The sequence below is a fragment of the Seriola lalandi genome, unplaced genomic scaffold (assembly GCF_002814215.2).
Source record: "Seriola lalandi dorsalis isolate HSWRI2012SDOR001 ecotype SW California unplaced genomic scaffold, Sedor1 jcf7180002054335, whole genome shotgun sequence".
Classification (NCBI taxonomy): domain Eukaryota; kingdom Metazoa; phylum Chordata; class Actinopteri; order Carangiformes; family Carangidae; genus Seriola; species Seriola lalandi.
In genome coordinates, this window is record NW_019524888.1 from 107,023 (window position 1) to 130,908 (window position 23,886).

Below are 23,886 nucleotides of genomic sequence, written 5' to 3' on the forward strand. Positions count from 1 at the left end.
CAAAACGCCGCAAACGTGGAAGTCTGATTTATTAGCGCAATGGATTGTGGTACTTGTCGTTTTTAAGAGGAGTATTTCAGTTAACTATACCCGCCCAAAACTACACTTCCCACAATGCAGTAGATCTTTTTTTCTCTCTTTGTTTTTAACACTGTATCACAGACAGGGGGAGAAAGGGAGTTGTCTCCAATGATGTGGCTATAAATCCTCCTCAACTATTGCTTTTACAACAAAGTACAAAGTGATAAACACGGTGTTACTGTTTCACTAATAATGTAATGTTAAGAAATTACAGTTGCTATAAGCCAATGCCAACCTTTGTTACATTTTGACTGGTATTAGCATAACAAGTGCACTTTTTGCTGACTCACCCTGTCAAGAATTAATGAATTGCATAAATTTGTTATGCGTCTTATAAATTATGTTTATTACTACTACATATATTTATAAACCTAATCATCCAGATCCATCAAAATTAAAAGTGTAGTTAGAGCTTGGACTTGATGGATTTGATAATAAATATTGGATGTGGTGCATGGAAATAAGCTTTTGGGGAAGGTCAATCTAGAATACCATCCTATGTTTTAAAAAATTTGAACCTCTGTAGCCATAATAGAGTGGTTGAGGGGTAAAAACGTTACTCATCGACAGGGGAAAGCCTGCATTTCCATTGAATCCAACACAGGCTATTAAAATTATCAAAACAAAGCATGGCACCGTTGCCCATTGAAGTGTCCTAATGAAACCAGGAAGAATGTGACATTATGGTTTTGGTGTGGTTTTATTAAATAAATATCAGCATGAAGAGTTAAAACTCAGTTACAAAGAATAATCACTCTTAAAACAGATAAAAGCATTTCAAAAAACAACATGAGCTGGATAGCCTGTACACCATATCCCTGAGAGCAATATATTTTCAATTTTAGAGCATTAAATTTGCAAGTTACATTACACATCCCACACACATACAGTAAAATGTAACTTCTTGTACAGTATTAACAGCTTATCAAATGATTTATGGATTAAATATGATTACTGGCCTAAAATGAGGAGGCAGCTCTTTTTGTGCTATGAAAGAAGTTTAAAAGATACAGTATGAGACTTCCTTAAGCCTGAGAAAAAACACCCTGCCATTCACAGGTTTGGCAAAATAACAAACTAAAGTTGCATAAACTGAGCTGCTTTTATTTACAAATGAGCATATGTATGTCACCATTTGCCAGCTTATTATGAGCAAGCGCACAGGGCATACCAATTCTGCCTTCATCCCGAGGATTCAATCATGTTGGTAGAGATGAGAAAGTATAAATGTCATTAAAATAGACTTGACAACCATAGGTAACACGATTTTGGACTTGTCCCTAATGAATCTGAGATACCAGCAAGAAACAATTCTTATACAGCTGTTCTGCTAAATACAGACACGTTCACAAAGCCAATTCCTATTTTTCAGTCAATGGAGAAACTGAAGTCTTGCCTCACAAAATGACACCAGGCTTCCTCCGCACCTTAGGGGACATATTCATGTCAAGAGTAACATGTGATTTCAGTACCACCGTACAGTGCTTTCATCACAGAATAAAAAGGAAAAATAAAATTGTTGATGGAGTATATAAACCCCCACTCAACTACAGTCCATGACCAGTTGATCATTCCTCCTCAGGGAACTTGAATTTAGCATAGACAATGAGCATGACTATGGACATGAAGACGCACAAAGAACCCATCACAAGATAGGCAATACCCAGGAATTCATTCTTGCCCCCCATCCAGGACACATTGCTGAACACCACTGTCTTTCTGCCATCAAAGCTCAGAACAGGATAGTCTGGGGGAAAAAATGTTAAGGATATACACCAAGAGGGGAAATGCAGAGATTTATAGAAAAACAAAATATTATTACCTTCATGCTAATACTTTCATTTAAGAGCATTACATACATGAAAACATATCAAGAGCCACACATCTGATTTTTACATTTACTATAACTCATGTACACTTACAATCTGAGGTAAATCATGCTGTTTAAGAAATTTGAATGTTTTTCTAGGTATCCACTGATGTACGTTCATCTCACTGCTTTTTGACTATCAGTAGTCTCAAGTTGTATAAAAATCTACAACTGTGTTTCTTGCATTGGAAAAGATCATCAAAAACACATTCATGATGTGTAGTTAAAAGATTGGAACCTGGGCACATAGTTATATGGTCCTTTAAGTAAAATGAAAGATGCCTTCGAGGAGTTTACATAGGCTTTGCCCAAGTAGACGCCAATCAGTCATGCGAAAAATGATTTGCCTAACTCATTTACTTATGTCAGAAGATTTGCCTATCTTTTCTCACCTCAAGAGTCACTCCTGAGTCATTGTGTTCACTCCAGTCAGGTAAAAACAGAACCCCACCCAACCAGTAAAACAAGTTAGACTAAGCTGCTGTGGGTGTAAAGTAACACGTCATTTCAATGCCTGACCCCTTTAGGTTGATATGGAGGTCTGTAAATCTTCCCATGTGGATGAAACCATTAAAACCATTAAACCACACTACTTTACTTGTGTAAAATTATCATCTGAGGATTGAATTATTATCCAGACAAATCGTACTCTTCTACACACTCTCTATAGCTAGTGGCATACAACCATGAGCATACTTTCTCTCTTAATACAATAAGATTCATTTTAAACAGGATTGTTTCCCCCTTCTTTCATCATAAATCAAAGAATATGTGTCAAATTCTTTAAGCACAGGATTCAAACTAAAGAAACATATCTGCTCATATCCTCAAGCCCCATCCTTTAACTCACCATTGCATCTGTAACATGTATAAGGATACTGTAGGCAATTTCAAGGGCGTAGTTTCCAGCTGGCAGCCCCTGTGCAAAGTCACCCTCAGTGATTCGTCGATACAGCTTTCGGAAATTTGGCAGGGCTGCCCTCCTCATCCACACCAGGAAATCTTGGTTGATGAAGCCGTTGTTGGCAGAGTCTGAGGGGTCCAACTCATAAGCCGGCCTGGGCCAAAATATGGGTTTCACAGTGCCTGAAAGTCAAACGTTTTTTTTTAATGATTAATGGTTTATGATTTAATGATTTCTAACTGTTTTATTAACCACAATGTAAGTTTTCATGGAATGTTTCCAAAAGGACCTATTGACAGCCCTGTAGCCGACTATTTACTATACTATACCTATTCCACTTTACTAATGCCTTGTGCACACCCATCTCTCCCCTCATTAAACACAATTAACCTGCATCATAGCTCCAACAGAACAGATAAGTGTTACAGTAAAGTGAACAAGTTACTACCGTTAAAGGCGTCCTTCAGAGGTGTGACACTGGGGTTTCTGTATTTGACGTTGTAGTCTGTCCACCAAGCAATCCCTTTTCCATCCAAGGGCACCTGCTTCTTTGACCCATTGACAATTTGATACAGCTTGAAGGTGTCTTTAAAACAACAAACACAAATAATACTTCCATAACAAAGAAAATAAACTTAATTCCAAATTTGTGGGAGTCATTTTAAATGGCTTTGTGTACCATTGAACATGCTGTTTGCAATGGATCCACATGGTACAATTGGTTTGCCGTTGGCAAACTCATAGGGAGCACAGGTATCACCGGGTTCCTGCAAGGAAGGATCAAAATAAATAATTTAACTGCACCCATATGTTTGACCAAGGTGACAACTTTTCATATTTGTGCTCAACTTTATGGATTTTGCTTTTGCTTTTGCTTTTGAAATTAAAATGGTGTATGTGTGTGTTTGCTTTTCAATATCCCATGTTGTTAACTCACCTTAAAGTACTTCAGGTCTCCAGACAGCTGGTTAGCATCTTTAGACACACCATACCTTCTGTAGTTCTGGAAGTAGTTGGACAAACCATAATAAAAGAACAAGGGCCCCTGTGAAGGAAAACAGAACCACAAAAACACAGCCAAGGGTCAGAGGCAGGAGTATAGTTCAACTTGACAAATCATAAAATTACTGTTTATGTATTAAAGTGTGCAAAGCTCCACTGCAACCTTAAAGAGACTGTCAATGGTGAAGTCCACTTTGCAAATACAGTTCTTTACATCTGGGTCAGAGCACTTGAAGCATGGTGAGTCATTCTCAAACCCAGTGTAGTCTATCTGTGTGGCAAAGAACAAGAAAGGTTATCATTAATTATTGATGGCTACAACACCCATCTCCATTCTCTGTTATAGGCACCACACCTCTCTAAACTCTAAAGTACACATCACTTACGAGCAAAAAGTCTGTGAGCAGACCAAAAATGTAATCTCAACACTGAACACACATCCAGTCAAAGTTCTCTCCTTCCTCTCTTTTTTGCTGGTGACATTTGACCCTTAATTCTCTGCATGACACTAGACTGAATTATACTGCCAGTCGTCATTCATACCTCCAGCACTTGGATGCTCCGTGAAGTGACAAAGAGAGCAACGCCAATGCCGATGAAAGCCAGACCAATGAGGACAAACCCTGGGATGACAATGCCAGCGGAGAGCATGGGCTGCCATGCAGGAAGCCTCTGCTGAGTGAAGGCTGTGTTGTCAGGCCGGTTGGTTGATTCCTGCTCTTGTTTCACCATTTTCTTGTTTCTGTTGTAAAGAATGTTAAGCAGTGTGTACTTGTTTGCAGTATGTATGGTGCCTTTTTTTTATAGGCTGTTATACTCATGGAAAACATGTGAAACACTCCCTAATAAAGCCTAGATGAACACTGAAGACTTCCCGACTTCTTTGGTGCATTCCTCTCATTTTGATTTAATGTAGGGCGATTAACACAGCTATATCTTACTTAAAACCAAACACAACCCAACCACCCTAAAGGCAATATGCAAAAATCTTGAATCTCAAATAACAGCAACACCCAAATTAGCCAAGACCAAAACACAGATCAAATGATTGACTTTTGCCCACTTTTAAATTCGCTTGTTGAGAGAAATTGTTCAATCGAGGCACAAACATATATATTCTCGTTAAAAAAAATCAGGATTTAAGGCGTTACTTACACAAAATCGGCTCAAAATGGAAAAACTAAGGAATCATCAAAACATCGGTATGCTTCCCTGAGTCGTAGGTGCGGCGGAACAGATCACCTACACCTATCTACCCCCACCTTCCCTTCCTACCTGTCCTGTTCTTCTTCCAGGCTGACGTCAGTTTGTCTGTAGGGCACAAACCCTCCGATCTGGGATCAGTCTTGCCGTTTCTCAAACAGCGAATGAAAGACAATTGGGGCGGAAATGCTGATCCACAGTCTGCCACTAAAGGCCAATTCAAAACAGATTATTTTCCAATTTTCATTGATAAATGAAAATGCAGATATGCTTTTGTATAACATTGTGCCTCGCTAGACCAGAAATGTTTAAAAATCGACCCATTGCAATGATAGTGTGAGTAATAAATCCCCACCTTCTTCTTGGATTGACAGTTATGTTGACCAATCGTTTTGTTGCATGGTGTTGGGTAACGTTTTCGATCTACCAATCACAAAAGAGTTCATTGAGAAGGGGGGACCTGCTACTGTGCCATCTTTGTGTTGACATCTTCGGAGGATTGAGAGGTAATATTAGTATTTTCAATATTTTATTCCCACTTTTATTGCCCAAAGCAGTTGTCCTCAATGTAGGAAACTTAACCAAGGTTTCCAGTGTCAGTTTATGAGAACAGATCGATTTGCAAGCGAAGTCTGCGCCTTCTTTTTCACTCGGTCGCACCTGCTACTGTGCCACTGTTGGTGCTAGCCATGGTCTATTGTTAGCGGTGTTAGCTAACATAGCATGGTCACGTAACATAAATTTGAAAGGAGATACATGTAGAATGGATTCAGATCTATGTTTGCAGTGCAGCTTGTGTTGTAACGATTTTAAATTGCAGTGCTATTGTTATCAGATGTGCTATGTGGACGTCGCTGTTGAGAACAAAGCAACCGTTAGCTAAAGCAAGCTAACGTTGATAGCTACAGCATTCTGCTGCTAGCTTTGCATTTAATTTGCTAGCTAACGTTAGTCCATTTGGTCAAATCAATCAAAGGAATACTTACAGTCAGGGCACAACAAAGGTTTTTGAGTGCACACATTCAGCCATTTCAGGTTTTCTCAAGTGAGCATTCTCACTTAACAAATTATTATTTAACAGTTGAGCCACAATGAAGCACATTTATCAGATCATATTATGTTATTCAGTGGAAATTTGTTACCTCGTTTTCTAAACTTTGAATTTCATTCGCTGCAATGTAAAAGGCCAAAGTTTTGTTCAGTTGGTCCTGTTCGTAACCATATTTCTGGTTCTGTCTTCATTTCTCAGTGTTTGAATGGATATTACCAGGTGCACGGAGAAATGGGTAAAACAAGACAAGGTTACTGTACCATGGAGCCCTCATTTCATAAAACCATGACATTCATGCACAGTTAACATTATATAAAACATTCAGTGATACAGATATGACATTTTTGGGTGATGCCAATATCGGACACTATTTGGTGGTTGTTAGCCTGTTGTAGCAGGTGCATTCACTGCCCCCAACAGCAAAGTGACCAGTTGACAGGGGTTTTAATCTCAAGTTTCTGATAATTATTCATTTGTATTTGTTAATTAAAGCTCTAGTAAATGAATAAACATTTGGCAAGGAAATTTTGTTTTTTTTATAACTGATTTGGCCTATAATTTTCATACTAATTTGTGTTTTTAATTGGGAATGCCACAAAGGGTAGACACTTTTGTTTTGTTTGTTTTTCTCAGCACACACAACCCATTTTCATCTAATATTTTGCAATATTCCTTTTAAACATTGAACTTTCAGCCATTTCACTTAAAAAAAAAAAAAAAAAAAGAAATTGTAAATTGGGCTGCTGTATGTTTCATTTTTAAGGGTTTCACATTTTTCCTGTTTCCCATTTGTTCAGGAGAGGCCTCCAACATCTTCCATAATGCTGTCTAGCAAGAAGTCAGATGCTGGCTCCTCTTCCTCCTCCTCTTCATCCTCTGCTGGTGCAGCAGGAGGTGATAGGGCCCCGATGTCTGATGCCCAGACTGGGCCCTCAGCCTCAGCTGCAGGAGCTATGGAGGCAAAGAAGAAAGAAAGGTCATCCCCTAGTGGGGAACCTGGTGGAGCCCCTTTGCCTCACCAGGCAGGCCCTGGTGGGGTGGACCAGGACTCAGCTGAAGTTCGCAGAACGAGTCGACGAAAGCGAGCAAAAGTAAACATTTTAGGTTTCTGCACGCTTTGGGAGGAAAAGATTTTGCCAAAAAAGAAATAAGCTTCATTTGGCACTGGCAGAATCCTCTATATTCTAGGACAATTTATTTGGTTAATTAAAGGATCAATACACACATCATCATTTAAACTTTAGGTGCAATATTGCTATTGCGTCTATTTAGTCAAAGGTTCTCACTTGCATGCATTCGAAATGAGTCGAAATAGTAGAAGTTAGAAACACAATTAATTACTCATTGTTTTTGCAGCGCGATGGTCATGATGTTTGTTTCTTACTCCCGGTAAGGTTTTGTCCCTTTTTAAATGAAGGGGGAGCACATCAACCTATCCGAACCTAAAATGCTGGTTTTAATGATGCTTTTATTGTGCCTACTGTTGCAGGTGGAGTACCGCGAGATGGACGAGAGCCTGGCCAATCTGTCGGAGGACGAATACTACTCTGAGGAGGAGAGGAATGCCAAGGCAGAGAAAGAGAGGAAGCAGGTCATCCCCCCTCCAGCTCCACCACCAGAGGAAGAGAACGACAGTGAACCAGAGGAGCCATCTGGTGAGTCTGAAGCTTGAGGCAAAATGTCAAAGCATTGAAATGAAACTGATGTCTTTGCTGAAAATAGAAACTTAAAATGTGTAATTAATTTCTTTTTCTAAATTATCTTTACAGAGATTGTTCTCTACTGACATGAAGGCAGTACCTGAAAATTTATCCTGTGTTCAATTTTAATTCAGATCTCATTGCACATCAATGCTCTTTCATTTGGTCTTAAATTGACCCTACATAACACTCAGTGTTAACAGATTAAAGATGTGCATATTTGTCTTTAGGTGTAGAAGGAGCTGCTTTCCAGAGTCGTCTTCCTCATGACCGTATGACATCCCAGGAGGCTGCCTGCTTCCCTGACATCATCAGTGGTGCCCAGCAAACTCAGAAGGTCTTCCTCTACATCCGCAACCGTACAGTAAGTACCAATCTAAACAGATTAATATGTGTTCAACGACTATGGGATAATAGTTTTTATGCATATCTACCGCAATACCTTCATTCATATTTATCTCATCCAGCTCCAACTGTGGCTGGACAACCCTAAGATCCAACTGACCTTTGAGGCCACAGCACAGCAACTTGAAGCTCCATACAACAGTGAGACATTAAATTTAATATAAATTTTAATTTTTACTGTCTATTCTTTGTTTATATTTTTAAAAGAATATTGTAGCCATACAGAAGTTGAGATTAAATGTACTTTTGTTCTCTTTTTTAGGTGATGCTGTGCTGGTCCACAGGATACACAGCTACTTAGAAAGGCATGGGCTCATTAACTTTGGCATTTACAAGAGGGTCAAGCCTTTACCCAGTGAGTTCACTTCATTCATTGCACTGATAAAATAACACTAGTCATTCACATGTTGGAAAGCAAAAACATCTTGGATTTTTTTTCCCCTCAAAAAAAAAACAGGTTTACAAAAGTTGTTGCCGTACATTGAGATTTACTAGATACTGTGACAAAAGCATTCAGAGACTATAATGCTTTGTAATGATACCTAATTAATGCTTGCTTGTCATTGCAGCTAAGAAGACTGGGAAGGTTATAGTTATTGGTGGAGGTGTGTCTGGCCTTGCTGCAGCCAGGCAGCTGCAGAGTTTTGGAATGGACGTTACAGTATTAGAGGCCAGGGTAAGTCACCAGCATGGTTTTTATTCATTTGTTATTGCAGGTATATTTGGTATTTTGTCACATTTTCTTAACCAGCTGTTAACATAAATATTTTTGTGACTATAACACATTTATGTATTTTTGTAATTGACAGATTTGTACGGCATAAATAAGTTTTCTAAGAGTTTAGTCGTTAACCAACCAAGTGACTTAAACATACCTTACTTTGTATAATTTTATAACACAAGTTGTTATTATATATTATTATAAATTTGTACTTTTTCCCCACAGGACCGCGTTGGAGGCAGAGTGGCAACATTTAGGAAGGGCAACTATGTTGCTGATCTGGGAGCCATGGTGGTGACAGGCCTGGGTATGAATCAGATTATTTAAAAAAAAAAAAAAAAAAAAGAATACTGAAGCCAATCACAATATTCTGTCAAAACAGCACTTAAATCTGAAGTCTCCAGTTGCATGCTTCAGAGGAGCAAGTGTTTTTACATTTTCATTCCACATGAATAATACATTAGTTGTTCTCAGAAGTTCAGTGATGAATCTGTGTTATGTTAGTTTGGAATAGAAACATGTACTTTGTTCCCAGTAGCACATGATTTGAGGTCATTCCTTTAACAGAGTCAGATAATGCTCTTTTTCTCAGAGATTCTGCAGTGATGTAGATCCACCTGTAGAGGGTGATATTGTCCATGTATATTCTGTCTCACTGTCAGTTTTGTGTTTTTTGCTTGTTCAGGAGGGAATCCCATGGCAGTGATCAGTAAGCAGGTTAACATGGAGCTGGCCAAGATCAAACAGAAGTGTCCACTGTATGAAGCCAATGGCCAAGCTGTGAGTATAATGAAAAATCATATTGAAGTGAACTGAACTGCCTCTCATCCATTATCCTGCCATAACCCAGCCACTCAGTGTATTCTCATGTTTTAACAAGTAGAATCCTGAGATACCTTACGGGTGATTAAAACATTTAACGTAGTTGTAAAAAGGCTTCATTTTCTGTTGATTGTTATTTGTTTAAATCCCAGGTTTTCTCGTAAAGCCAAGAAATTACTTCACAGCTTGAAAGATGGCAAGAGGCTAATGGCTGCAGAGGCATGCATGTGATTTAATCTAGCCAGCTGATGCTTGAAAAAATAAGTGCTTGCTTTAGTCTTACTGATGTTTTCAGCTCTACATTAGGTGAATTTCTCTAACAAACAGCTAACCTCAAAAATAAGCATGCATCAGGGCAGCATAGCTACATCTGCATTAGATATATCCCAACTGCATTTTTCAACCTACGAACTTGTGTTGTTTACGTCCATCAACAGAAGATGTTTATGTATGTGCAAGAGTTCCTTCTTGGTACTGAAATGCTCTGTGTTTGGGTTTATAGCTGCTCTCCAAGCCTGTTGTTGTCCTGAGGCGGGGATCTGGCTTTCCATGAGCCACAAAAACACACTGAATGGTGGATGCATTTAACTGCTTCCCATAGTGTGTCATCAACAACAGCTCCTGTTCCTTGCAGAGCAGAACATAAAACAGATATAACCCAATGTCATTATTAAGTTAGAAATAAACAGTGTTTTTTCCCCTCTCTTTTTTTGTTCTCTCTGTCAAGTGGCAGCAACAGTAGTAGGATGTTTAGGTTCACGCTCAGGACACTGCCAGTGAAGTAGAGACTAACCAGCAGGGCTCTTAAAACATTTACATCATGTTTAACTAGTTTCCTCCTCTGCAGGAAAAGGCAGATTAAATGTACATGTTTTACTTTTGTGCAAACCTGTTTGAGGTTAAAGTTGTATTTACTTAATATCTCTCTCTCTCTCTCCTCCTTCCCCCCCTGTTCTCTCAACCCCTTCCATGTTCATCTTTCGGTGAACTACTAAAGGGTGAACGGTGCACAAGTGTATGTATTGGTTTATTTACATAATACATTTCTTACCTTTTTATATTGAATCACTTTTAAAAGGCACCATTCCATCTCCACTCATTTTCATCTTACTCCATGTAACCCATGTAGGAGATAAAAAGAGACACAAATGAGCAGTTCATCTTAAACTTTCATCTTCCTAGAAATCAAGAGTAGGACAATTAAAATAACATGTGATTTACTATTGATTATTCATTATATCTATACAATAAGAAGACTTGGTTTCATTTTTAAAATGATGTGAGTCTTCTAAGAAAATACAAACAAGACATTTCCATTCTAAATAACACCATATCTCGTACTAATAGAAATACTGTACTGGCTACACCACTGGCTAGACTGCGCCTAAATTATAGTTTAAAGAGAGGAGAATATATATTTCTCTATTCAAATCAACCAAGAATGTCAAGTGTGGAAACTGTTGCATGGTGTCCATATCAGCTGATTTTGGAAGCATGTTTTAAATCTGTTCCTGCATGTTTATCCAGACATGGAATAGTGGGAAAGTGTCTTTTAGGTGCAATGACTGTATCATCTATGCTTCTTCTGATAATATACAGTAGGTCAAGCAATGGTGTAAATGCAAGTATACACAAGGTGAAATGTGGACCGATGTAAATATAAATATCTATCTATGTCTAATATATAAATTCCACAAGACAATGTTTTTGTGAAATTGTACTTATTGAACAAGTGATAGTACTTAGTTAAAATGTGCCTTTAGTTGTAGTCAAAACTATTTACTTTTCAGACTATGTATTTTATTTTCTATAGATTCAATCTCTTTCTTTAGTGTTATTGATAGCCCTCTGCCCTTTTCTTGTGATTGTGTGTGTGTCCAGGTGCCTAAAGAAAAAGATGAAATGGTGGAGCAAGAGTTCAACAGACTGCTGGAGGCCACCTCCTACCTCAGCCACCAGCTGGACTTCAACTTCCTCAACAACAAACCTGTTTCTCTGGGACAGGCCCTGGAGGTGGTCATACAGTGAGTCTGGCTTATACACAGGAGATTGTGAAGGATGTATCCTGCACATGTGGAAGCAAAGAAGAGATGTAAACAGATACACACAAACACTAGTTCTAATCTTGTGTCTGTGTGTGTGCGTGTGTGTGCGCGTGTGTGCGCGTGTGTGCGCGCAGGCTGCAGGAGAAGCATGTAAAAGATGAGCAGATAGAACACTGGAAGAAGATTGTAAAGACTCAGGAAGATCTCAGGGATCTTCTCAACAAGGTGAGAAGACGTTTTCTTTGTGGCAGCGGGAGCCCTAAACAACTTTCAGACTACCATTAACAATTGTCACTTTTGAATTCACTTAGTTGTGAGTACCACAACTAAGATTTAACTTGCACAAGGCCACAACTTACCATAAGTACTAAAAATGGAGACCACTGACGACAATGCAGTCTTATATTCATGAAGTCAGATGTAATACATTACATTGCATAGGGAAATCCTGCAACATGGCAGTTTTAAGTGGAAAAACACATCACGTTAAATTTGAACCAATTAACCTTTTTCTGATTACGATAAACCCATTGTTAAGTGTACAAATTCTGCCTTCTTTCTTGCCATGACTACCTTTATCCCTCCTTTCCTTTCCTTTTCCCTTCAGATGGTAACCTCTAAGGAACGGGTTAAGGAGCTCCATCAGCAGTATAAAGAGGCCAGTGAAGTCAAACCACCAAGAGACATCACAGCTGAGTTCCTGGTGAAGAGCAAGCACCGCGACCTCACCGCGCTCTGCAAAGTGAGCTCAAAAACTATTTCCGAAAAAGAAAGAACTGTGATGATCAAAAAGCTGACACAGTGACACAGAATAAAAGTTACAAGAGAGTTCTGGCATCTCCTTACACTTCCTACTGATGTTTCCAGCTGCGGGCCGTTATCTAGACTGGTTGTTTTCCAGAACAGATTCCTGTGTGACACTGTCATTACTTCCTCAGATCTCAGACTGCATGACTTAAAATAATCTAGTCACAGCAGTTAAGTTTTAGAGCTAACTATTTCCAAGTGTGTTTTGTGGTATTGTGGGTAATATATAGTGTCTGTGTTTTCAGTTACTGTAGTTTGAGCTACTTTGAAGCAGTATTAGATTTCCTGGGTTGATTATTAAGTGAATCGAAAGGTCAGATGGTCAACCACCACAATTTCTAGGACAGAGTCTTTGTCTTTGCTTTGAAAAATAACATTTGTCATAAGCAAAGATCAAGTCACGTATAAGAGTATTACTATGCTGAAGAAGTACTAGCATGTAAAAGGGATATCTTATGGACTGCTAGGTCAGGGTGCCTTGCAGAATTTTAATGCCGTGATATCTAAGTAAACAAGACAGGCTATGTTTAAGTGGTTTAATGCCCCGGTGGGATGTATTATTAGAGTGAGTACTGCTGTTTTATTTTTGGTGCGGACAAATCACCTCCACTACTGCTGTGTGTGTATTTTAGAGGGAGGTTTTCGTTGGTTTAAACACAGCTGGTGTCTGAACTAGATTTGTCTGCGACCCATCCGCTGCCTGAGAAACCACTTCAAGACCTTGAATCACGGCCTGACTGTCTTTATGTCTGCAGATGTGCACACACACACACACACACACACACACACACACACACACACACACACACACACACACATTTTCAGCAAGGCAGAATAGAAATTTAGGCGAGTTTGTGGATGTGTGCACAGATGATACACATGACTACACCATATAACAAGATTTTATGGGCGGTAAAGCGATGGCTGTCGCAGGGATTTATAGATTAATATAGATGTATAGATTAAATGTTGGAAACTTGTCTCAGAGTAGCTGTGTCATGGGGCCTGGCATGGTAGGTGGTGCTGCCAGACTCTGCGTTGCTGTCATAGTTGATTTTGTTGTGGTGAACTGATGAACAGGTTGAGTCAGCCCTTTCTGTCAAGATGGCTTGTCCTTTCTACATGACCTGAAACCCTCTGGGTGTGTACCTTGTACACACACGCACACATGCATGTACATTCCATACACTCTCACCTAGTTTAAGGTGTCACTTTAAGACTCGGATTCACTTTTTGAGAGCATTTTTGGTAATTAACTTAAATTACAAAGCATTAGTATTGGCACATTAGTAATACTGGGACAATGAAATCCATTTTAAATTTCAGCTGTAGTTAAAAATTGTAAACATGTTGCGGTAATTCACCAGGAATATAATATTTCTGTTTTCAAATTGTTAATATGTAATCACTATCAATATTTTTGATTGTCATGTCTAGAAAAACAACAGATTTTACATTGTAAGAAAAGAGTGACACTTACATGGATGTATGTGTGATACGTATACAGTGCAGTCTACATCTCCTTGTGGTCCTTGTCTTTGTGCAGGAGTATGATGAGTTGGTGGAGATGCAGGTTAAACTGGAGGAGAAGCTGCAGGAGCTGGAGGCCAATCCTCCCAGGTAACTCATCCTTAGGAAGTTTCAGAATAATCCCCTTCAACTGCTGCTACTCCTTCTCTTTTTATTTGGTAACATATTAGTTAAACTGCACCATGAAAACTCACTGCATGTGGCACTGTACTTTTATTATTTGTTCTCATCAGGAACTAACCAGGCTAAGTATACTAAACTGGGTATTTTAAAGCAATATTGCCTATATGGCCTGGGTAAAAACAGTCGGTGCCTAATAGTTACTACTTGCTTTCTGGGGCCTTGCAGCCCTTAGCAGCACATGTTTACCTGTGTTATGCCCTGTTGCCTTGTTATTTTTAGTTTGCAATTAAAGTTATGCATTTTTAAGTGTTAATATCTGTTATTGTGTTATTATTATGTGTTAGTAGTGGGGTTTTTTTGTTTGACTGTGCACGAGCAAACCTGTCTCTCTGCTGTCTAAATAGCTGTCGTTATACATTACCATGTCTCTCTCCATCTCTTTTTTCCCACAGTGATGTTTACCTGTCATCCAGGGATCGGCAGATCCTGGACTGGCACTTTGCCAACTTGGAGTTTGCCAACGCTACGCCCCTCTCCACCCTTTCTCTCAAGCACTGGGATCAGGTACACACATGTACCCATTTTGAAATGTCATAACTGTGTAGTCCTGACAATGGTCTTGCATAGCAACGACCTTCAAGCCTCTTACAGTCCTGTGTGCTGCTGCTAGCTTGACTATGAGATACTCCTGTCGTTCTGTTTTAATACATTACCAAGTTCATTGTGCTACTGAGATGACGGGTTGTTAATTTATCCACAGGATGATGACTTTGAGTTTACTGGCAGCCACCTGACAGTAAGGAACGGTTACTCTTGTGTTCCTGTGGCCCTGGCTGAAGGCTTGGACATCAAACTAAACACAGCAGTGCGGCAGGTCCGATACACAGCATCTGGTACGTGCTCACTACTGTGTTTGTCTGTCTTCTATTGTGGATTTCATACTTGATGTCTTCATTTGGATGTACTGTGTGTTAAACAGTTATTTATCTATTTGATCTCCAGGCTGTGAGGTGATAGCAGTCAACACTCGATCCACAACCCAAACCTTCATTTACAAATGCGACGCTGTACTGTGCACCCTGCCCCTCGGTGTGTTGAAGCAGCAGCCCCCTGCTGTGCAGTTTGTTCCCCCGCTGCCTGAGTGGAAAACATCTGCCATACAGAGGATGGGCTTTGGCAACCTCAACAAGGTTTGACTTTTCAATAAGCTTACACTGCCATATGGTGCTTAAGCTTTATCAGAACAAGCTTCCTTCATTCATCCCTTCCTTCCTCCTTCCTTAGCCAGATCAAACTAGTGGATCACATTCATATTTGTCCAAATTTTATTCTGAGTTATAATCTTTGTCCGACATTCAAGTTGGAGGGCAGATTTGAATCATAAAACCATGTTCACTACAGGATAATAACATGCCAACTGTCTCCTTAGTCACTCCCTGGTTTTGACATGAGTCATTATGTCAAGACCAGAATCAAGTTTTTAAATCATCCAGTATGTCCTGTCAGAGGGTTTCCAACAGTACTAAGGATTGGTTCCTCAGGGAGATCTCCTGCTGCTGTCTCTACTGCAGTGTCCTAATGCTGGCACCTTGACCTTCAGCTTCTGCAGAGGCTCCTGCAGCCAAGAGACAATGAGTATTCAGAATTTGTTGGGTGTTTTTTCTTGCAGGTTTACACATCATTTTCTTTTAAGCTTCCTTAAGTCAGCATCCCTTATGTATTCAAATGATTCCCTCCTTCCCCTTAAAACAGTCTAGGTATTAGAATGCAGCTCAGAGATCAAGGATTCCCCTCTGTCCTATAAATAGATTAGGTTTTGTTGCTCCATCCTAGGTCTTTGCTCAGATGCAACATGGAGGGTGGGACAGAGAGGGTGGCATGGGCAGTTTACGGGGAGAGGGAGTCGGTGCCTGTTGCGTGCGAAAGACGGATGCTTTTTGCCAGCGTGTCAGTAATCCGATCAGAGCGCTCATTCTGCGTCACTCCTGACCCACCAGCTCTTTCACTCTCCCTCTCAGTTGCTGAGCATCATCTGCAGCAGCGTAGTTTATCTCCTAATTCTGCTGCAGCACAGAGCAGAGTACTGCATGATTATGCAATCTGAGCTGCTACTAATGCTTTGTCTCCAGCAGAGGGAGCTCTACCATTCACACAGCAACGACTAGTGTTGGCACCAAATGTGCTGAACATGAGATGTACTTCACAGGCAATTGAGCTTTTGACTAAAATAGGTACTTTAGTTGTCGTGCCTGTTTTTTTTAACTTTGTTTTCCTCCCTGCCTAAAGGTGGTGTTGTGCTTTGACCGTGTGTTCTGGGATCCAAGTGTCAACCTGTTTGGTCATGTCGGCTCCACCACAGCAAGTCGAGGCGAACTCTTCCTCTTCTGGAACCTCTACAAAGGTGACAAGAGATCACTTGTTATTTCAGTCACTCTTTTGGTTTTGATATCATTTGTATATTTCATGATTCTCAACTGTGCACTTACATGGCACTACCTTCCTTTAAGACTTATTGATAACCTGATGATATTGATATGAATTTCCTGGTCATATATATCCTTATATACCTTTTGTTTCTCTAAAAAAAAACAAAAAAAAAAACAGTCTGTAACAAAGTGTGACATTTCCCTTGTCAGCCCCGATCCTACTCGCTCTGATGGCTGGTGAGGCAGCTGGCATCATGGAGAACATCAGTGATGATGTTATTGTCGGACGCTGCCTGGCCATTCTCAAAGGAATATTTGGAAGCAGCTCTGTACCACAGGTACAAATGTTTTTACATCATGTATGATAAAGACCGTCCTCCTTTACCTTTCTTTTTGATTTCTTCTTTCAGTTACCTCCAGTCCACATACCAGATTGTGACATAAGTTGACCAAGCTGGCAGTTTTGTTCAAGGACAACTTCATTATGTTTCTTTGCAGAAAAGTACTGCTGAATTATATTTTTATATTTTTTTAAGCTCAATCATTAGGGCTTTCTCTGGTTTTTCCAGTACTTTAAGTGGAATGTCAAACTCGTTCCTGAATTGACCCCCATAACCAGCATGACTTTACACAGCGAGCATATGTGAAAGGCACTCGCAAGCGGAGTCGTATCCAAACCACCCGTCATTATAAATCATTTGCTTATGGTTTCAAATGGGATAAAATCATATGCATGAAAGCCAGCGTTGGAACTGTTTACCATCCAGCTGTTTACAGGTCCCCTCTAATGTCATCATGGAAACTCCTAAAAAGTATGTGTTGTTGTTTGTTGTCATGGCAGCCTAAAGAAACTGTGGTCACTCGTTGGCGTGCCGACCCCTGGGCGCGGGGCTCCTACTCTTACGTCGCAGCAGGTTCTTCGGGTAACGACTATGACCTCATGGCACAACCCATCACACCTGGCCCTGCTATACCAGGGGCCTCACAGGTAACACACACAGAGATGGGAGAAAAGTGTTGATGCTGATCACACCGCACAAGGTTGTGTTTGGGTGAGAATGAGAGTGTATATGTGTGTGAGAAACTGAGGAAGAAAATGCATCCCAGCCTGCCCACAATATTCAACCAAACCAAAGCAGAGCAGTTTATTCCCAACACAGATGTTTTTTTGGCTCTTTTGATGTTGGCATGCTGATTGATGCGAACAAGTCATATTTATGTGTTGGCTGATGACTTCTGGCAGTTAACTACCACACTCCCCCCTCCCCTCCCCTCCCCTCCCCCCCCCTCACCAGTCCCCTATTTTCTTTTAGTGCTTTATTATGTTGGGACAATCCAACATCGATCTAAATGTGTTTTTTTGTTTGTTTTTTTTCTATTCCTCTCAGCCTGTCCCTCGTTTATTCTTCGCTGGTGAGCACACCATCAGGAATTACCCAGCCACAGTTCATGGTGCCCTGCTCAGCGGGCTCCGCGAGGCCGGACGCATCGCAGATCAGTTCCTCGGTGCCATGTACACACTTCCCCGACAGGCCACTCCTACAGCCGCCAGCAACCCTCAGCAGGCTCAGCCCACCCCCAGCGTCTGAGATGGTTCCTGCAAACCCAGGACTGTCAGACTACTTACGTCACCCATAAACTGTTGATATTTCTCTAGGTGAAACATCTCGGAAATCCCAGAAACAACTTTGCCTTTTCACTAAAATACACCTCTAGAGTTAATTTCCTGGTTGTATGTATAATGTGGAATTAAGATTCTTTCATCGGAGCAGACTCAGACTTTTAGTTTGGGATGTTAGAATATACATACAGAACACCTACATTTCACAAACAGGCAGGTGGAACCTACTACAAAGACTGAGCTGGGAATAAATCTGTTATTACATACTAATGTAATAATCCATCTGAAACTTTATAAATGTGTGATACTCCAGTCTTAAAAGAGAGGCATGGCATTTACTTTTGGTACTTGGAGTGATTCAGTGTATTTGATCCCATGTGGAGTTTGCTTTCAGAACCCAATATCTATTTATGTGCCCCTGTCTGAACGTCAAGGAATGGCTGGAAATTTCTTTACTAAATGTACACACAACCTAAACCCAGATATTATACAAGGCAGATGACCAATTCAGTAGCACAGTGTCAATCCACTAAAACTGTTTTTGCTTTTCTGGGCAGAAGACATTTCCCTCTGTTGTCATTCCAGAGGCCTCGTTTTGGTTGTCTTAAGGTTTAAAACATTGCTATGTACTGTAGCTCGATGCCTCGTAAACTTAATTTCTCTCATTTAGGTTGCAGAGTGTAGTGAAAATAGTTTAAAAGATAAAAAGACAGATATGTCGAAAGATGTGTGAATGTTTTTGTTGCCATAGCAGTTTAAGTATTTTATTATGGTTGTCATCACATACTTTTTTATATTGTCAATTTTTTTGTTATTAAAAGACAGAAACTGCATCTCGAAATCAGTGTGTTTGTTTTTAAAAGAACCAACTACTTCCTGCCCTGCTACTGCATCACCTGCAGATGAGTACTTTTTATATTTATGCATGCATGTACAAAACTAACATGGTTGCTTCTGCTTTGACCCTCAAGTGACCCTCCTTCATTGCAGGTCTGGCTGCTTCCCAGGGTCTGTGGTACTGTGTGTGTGTGGGGTGGGCAGATGAGGGTCCCTGGCAGCAGCTCCACATAGTGGGGGATCTGATGAATGAGGGGGGAGATTAAAATGGTCAACCATGAGCTATGAGTTTTTCAGGGGAGTTATATTTCAGGGCTCTGTACCCCTGTTTCCATGCACTCTCGAGTGTCACAGGCCTTGTTTTCCCCGAGAGCTGTGGTTATTATTATCGTGACCAAAGGAGATGTTTGATGTAACAACAGTAATTTGAGCTGGGGTTTTGGACTGCAGTACTCGGGTATTTTCACCTCCCTGGTAAACCATAGGCTCAGAGCAGTGTGTAACTGTTGACTGGTGAGGTTATTTTTCATAATAGCCTCAAGCCCACATCAACTGATTACTTGATAGAGAGGCAGAGACATAGAACATCAGATAGGGAGAGCTGTAGGTCTTTTCGATGAGAGACGGTAGCGTGCCTGAGCACATTTCATGTAATTTATGGGTATGAGTTGGAATGTGCACTTTCACAGGTACAAACACCTCCCACATGCTGTTACATGTATTTTGGTATAAATTAAATTTGCATTAAATCCAGAAACTATACAGTCAGTGTACAATCACAATTGTACAATGTTGACAATGTGAATCAGTTCACTAAATTACATAAAACCCCACATTGCACGTACAATTGCCAAGCAGGTGCCACTTAAGTTATTTAAAGCTGTACGCTTGACATCGACAACTCTGGATGTACTAACACGTTCAGCATCTCCCTCAGTCTTTTCCCTATGACACCTGATGTGGGCAGTGAGACCTCTTTCTCACTCTCACTCCTCCTACTCCTCCTCTTCCAGCATGGAGTGCCACTGAGTCATTTCTATGGTTGACTTCACAGCACTAATTCAGGTCAGGCATCAGTGCTGAGGCTCAGGAGTACCAGGGTCCAAACAGGCACCAGTGTGTTAGGGTAGCACCTCCCTGCATCTGAATTTAGGACAGATTAAACCACACAAGCAGGAGACGGTGTTAACCCATGACTCTCAACCATTTTGACTCATGACATCCCACAAACAAACCAAGGCCTGCTCTCGATTCTGTTTGTGAAGTTTGAAAGATATTGAATTTGACAATAGGTGATATTCTTACTGTCCTTTTACTCTTACCTTGATTAATTACTTTAAAACTGTTTTGAGACAGCAAGTATTCATGATGCACAATAGGCCTTTTACACAACAGACACTTTGACTTATAGCAGGAAAAGAACAGGTTTTACTAATAAGATTAACGATGGCTGTCTTGTATTCAAGCATGCAAATAGATTGTATTGTTCATATTTATACATTTATGTATTCATTATATTGATTATTATTTACTGTGCTTTTCCTACTTTGAAATGTAAAAAAACAAAGGCATGGTCAAGGTCCCTGACAAGGTCAAAGGCCTATGTTAGACATATCCTATTTATAGACAATTGTGTCGTAAATAACGTAAGAATGTGTAAAAATGTGTTTTGGGAGGTCAGGATGACATTGATCATTGATCATTGACCTTTGACAACCAAATTCCAGAGAGTTCTAAATCTGAAGAAATTCCCTCACGGTGGTCTTGAGAAGTTGAGATATCACATTCAAGAGGCCAAAAACATGTTTTGTGAGGTCACCGTGACCATGACCTTGGACCACCAAAATCTATTCAGTTCATCATTGAGTCCAAGTGAATGTTTCTGCCAAATTTGAAGAAATTATGAGATATTCAGGAGTTCAGGCATTCAGCTGAATGGGATGGATTGACCCTAACCCCTCCAGCTGTGGCTATCGCTGGCGTGACACCAAGGGCGTAGGTTTGGTCTCAAAATTGGTAGGGACACAACAACCCTGCCACCCTTCCAAAACTAAGACCTTTATATGCTGTCAACCAAATGGTTTATTAGCATATCAGATCTGGATTTATATTCACAAATGTATTTATATTTAAATAAAACTATATAGTATCAGATCAAAGACTAACACTTTAGGATATTATTATGTGTTTATAATAACTTACAAGTTAACATCAGAATAGGTGGACTATGGTTACGTTAAATATAACTTAATAATGTACAACTAATCCATAATAGTGTATATTAAATCACACTATCATTTTAAAACCTCACTTAAAACCCTGAAGAGGCAAATGTTTCCTCATCAGCCGCCTCTAATTCTCTGGTATGCTGCTGTTCCGGCATACAAAATAATTCCTCAAAAATGATCATACAGTTGAATCAACAACTGTCTAAAACAATTTTAATAAAAACTGAAAATTATAATCTTCATGAAGGAGGATTTACTGCAGGACTGTTGTATTAGATTACATCAGTTTTAGCTGGATGTTTCTAATAAATAGCCAACTGAGTGTATATTAGTAACTGTCAGTTGTATGCACAGACTGCAAAATGCCTGAGAGGAATTCATTGGTTGATTTCAGTACTGCTGGCAGCCTAAAGATGATCTTTAATTTAATAGTTTTATCACATATTATTATCACCATGCAACATGTTTTACCTCTCCCCTTAGAATGTAACTTAACACAGACATTTTATCTGACTTACTTTTATCTGAGAACATTTTCACACAGTAATTTTACTTCTACTTTAGTAAAATGTCTTTCCAGCAACAGAAGTTAGTGACTTCACCTACTGATGTGCTGCTGTCCGTGTAGTGTCTCATCTCTAGTATTTGCAGTTTCTGTTACTGATAGAGTTTATTCCTGCTCTGTCTTATCACATTTAATGTTGCTGTTTTCTTCATCACAGTGTCCAACTACCTGCTGTACATTTAAACTTAAACTAGTTCTGCTCCTTTTAGCGACTTTCACTAATTCAGCAGTTGTTTACATGCTATACAGATGCTAGTTACTTTAGCTTAGCAGTTAGCGCTAGCTTCTTTCTCTCTTTCTCGGTGTGTGTTGGATCAACACATGAACTTGTACATCAGAGTGTGGTTTTGTTGTAACTTAAGTTTAGAGGATTGTCATTACAGCTTCAGTGGTGTCTGCTGTCTTACCTTTGACACACAGCTCAACTTGTTAGCCGGAACCCTCGTCTGTGTCCGTCTGTGTACACAGCAGCCTTCAGCATCATTGGCTATTACTCGTGACGTAAACCAATCAGATGGTGCTGAGGGTGGAACATTGCTCCAGGTAGAAACTACAGATCAGAGACAGGCAGCTGCATCAGAACCAAAGTAGTGCATTTTAAAAATTTATTTATTTTATCGATTGTCGGTAAAAAAAAAAAGAACATAACGATACTGTGCCCATGCTTAGACTCGAGCCCGCATCGGAATGATTAAGCAATATCGCACGAGAGGAAGTGATGTACTGAACATAAGCACGGCTGTGATTTGGTCATACCGAAGACAATCACAATTCTATGAGCGCCATATTAGTAAATAAGCAACAACAGATTGTGATTTGTTTGTTTATTTCATAATCTATATTGCCACGTCAACACAAATAGTTCTGCAACTGGACTGGTACTGGACTAAGCAACACAAAAACGTTTTCCTGCACAGTGCACACTAGCTTGCTACTTTGGCTACACTTACCTCAGGTGTTCGCTGAAGTATTCAGGCTTCTTCCCTTTATCCTCTTTTGACGACCATACATAATTTAATTCAAATTCAAATGTTATTTCTGGAAATGTATTTATCTTTGGGGTGCAAAGTTTGTTACAATCTAAGATAGATAGCGGCCGTTAATGTATCGCTAATTAACGGTTGTTAGAACACCTGCAAAGCGGAGTGATACATGTAAGTAAAAGTCCCAGTGCTGTTGTACTCTATTTCAGCACTCATGGGATGCTTGCCGTCCAATCAAATTACTTGGTTGGAACTAACTTTGTATAATCTAATATGACTTCACAGCTCCTTAAAATCTTAACTTTTAATGTGTGTAAAAGGGGCTAAACTGAGAAGAACAAAAACATTTACAAGACATACAAACATATTTTCCCTGTTAATTTTGGACAAATGAGTACTCATGTTGTTGGGAGAACATTTCAGCTGTGTCAGTGGGGTCATATATAGGGAATTCAACTCTTTTTTTCATCTGTATAGTTGTCTTAATGTTTACTTTCATACACAACTGCCTATAAAAATGTGTAAAATACAGTTTGATAACATTGGGATAATTAGTGAGGACAAACAATAGTAAGTATTGTCCAATAATAGTAGCTTCAATACAGCTGAATGCAATGCAGGCAGGGACCAGGACTCGTTTGTTCTCAACCAGACCATGATGATCTTTTGCTCTACAACTCTCTGCATCTACACATAAAAGCCATGAAGCTCAATTCAACACGTTCAGGCTTGTTCTGTTTATTTGCCCAAAACTGTTCTGGGAAACGTAGTAAATTACCAGGCAGCATGCGATAAAGTGAGCAAAATGAAAAGGTTTCAACAGAAATATCCTTCCTGAGATGCACTGAGTAATAATAACTGCTAATAAAATAACTGAGAACCAGGGGCTGGTTATTTTCATATGAAAAGTCGGGTTCATAAGACTAGATTGTGTAGATAGATGATTACTTAAAGAAACCTGC

At 39.8% G+C, this 23,886-nt stretch overlaps 2 protein-coding genes and 1 long non-coding RNA gene across 8 annotated transcripts; 1 reads left to right on the plus strand and 2 right to left on the minus strand.

Annotated features, from left to right (window-relative positions):
• Nucleotides 1-762: 762 nt before the first annotated feature.
• On the minus strand, nucleotides 763-5,156 carry tmem30b (transmembrane protein 30B). The gene is made up of 8 exons (XM_023407443.2): nucleotides 5,013-5,156; nucleotides 4,401-4,599; nucleotides 4,021-4,128; nucleotides 3,793-3,900; nucleotides 3,535-3,622; nucleotides 3,304-3,441; nucleotides 2,831-3,037; nucleotides 763-1,828 (listed from the first exon to the last, which is right to left on the minus strand). The coding sequence occupies exons 2-8, from the start codon at nucleotides 4,587-4,589 to the stop codon at nucleotides 1,650-1,652; spliced, it is 1,017 nt and encodes a 338-aa protein (XP_023263211.1). The 5' UTR covers nucleotides 4,590-4,599; nucleotides 5,013-5,156; the 3' UTR covers nucleotides 763-1,649.
• Nucleotides 5,157-5,505: 349 nt separating this feature from the next.
• On the plus strand, nucleotides 5,506-19,144 carry kdm1a (lysine (K)-specific demethylase 1a). Of its 6 annotated transcripts, none has more exons than XM_023407460.2 (22): nucleotides 5,507-5,566; nucleotides 6,310-6,346; nucleotides 6,909-7,202; nucleotides 7,598-7,766; nucleotides 8,042-8,175; nucleotides 8,279-8,357; nucleotides 8,479-8,571; nucleotides 8,786-8,892; nucleotides 9,163-9,244; nucleotides 9,623-9,717; nucleotides 10,757-10,774; nucleotides 11,641-11,783; nucleotides 11,939-12,029; nucleotides 12,412-12,546; nucleotides 14,158-14,231; nucleotides 14,717-14,828; nucleotides 15,025-15,157; nucleotides 15,267-15,454; nucleotides 16,551-16,665; nucleotides 16,901-17,028; nucleotides 17,532-17,678; nucleotides 18,079-19,144. In XM_023407460.2, the coding sequence occupies exons 2-22, from the start codon at nucleotides 6,317-6,319 to the stop codon at nucleotides 18,277-18,279; spliced, it is 2,568 nt and encodes an 855-aa protein (XP_023263228.1). In that variant the 5' UTR covers nucleotides 5,507-5,566; nucleotides 6,310-6,316; the 3' UTR covers nucleotides 18,280-19,144. The 6 variants fall into 6 exon arrangements, with proteins under 6 accessions (XP_023263230.1, XP_023263228.1, XP_087030409.1 ...); XM_087174283.1 differs by having other exon boundaries at nucleotides 7,601-7,766; XM_023407459.2 differs by having other exon boundaries at nucleotides 5,513-5,566; nucleotides 6,310-6,361; nucleotides 7,601-7,766.
• On the minus strand, nucleotides 19,013-23,144 carry LOC147819063 (uncharacterized). The gene is made up of 3 exons (XR_015437317.1): nucleotides 22,892-23,144; nucleotides 22,349-22,491; nucleotides 19,013-19,390 (listed from the first exon to the last, which is right to left on the minus strand). It is a non-coding gene; the product is annotated as an uncharacterized LOC147819063 (long non-coding RNA).
• Nucleotides 23,145-23,886: the final 742 nt, after the last annotated feature.

Excerpts from the sequence above, each read along its gene's own strand:
- tmem30b (XM_023407443.2), bottom strand. The coding sequence starts at position 4,589 with ATGGTGAAACAAGAGCAGGAATCAACCAACCGGCCTGACAACACAGCC. Across the intron at positions 3,442-3,534 it reads TGCAAACAGCATGTTCAATG|ACACCTTCAAGCTGTATCAA; the intron begins GTACACAAAGCC and ends GTTGTTTTAAAG. Across the intron at positions 3,038-3,303 it reads TCTGAAGGACGCCTTTAACG|GCACTGTGAAACCCATATTT; the intron begins GTAGTAACTTGT and ends TTTGACTTTCAG.
- kdm1a (XM_023407458.2), top strand. The coding sequence starts at position 6,317 with ATGGATATTACCAGGTGCACGGAGAAATGGGTAAAACAAGACAAG. Across the intron at positions 6,362-6,908 it reads AATGGGTAAAACAAGACAAG|GAGAGGCCTCCAACATCTTC; the intron begins GTTACTGTACCA and ends CCATTTGTTCAG. Across the intron at positions 8,572-8,785 it reads GAGGGTCAAGCCTTTACCCA|CTAAGAAGACTGGGAAGGTT; the intron begins GTGAGTTCACTT and ends TTGTCATTGCAG.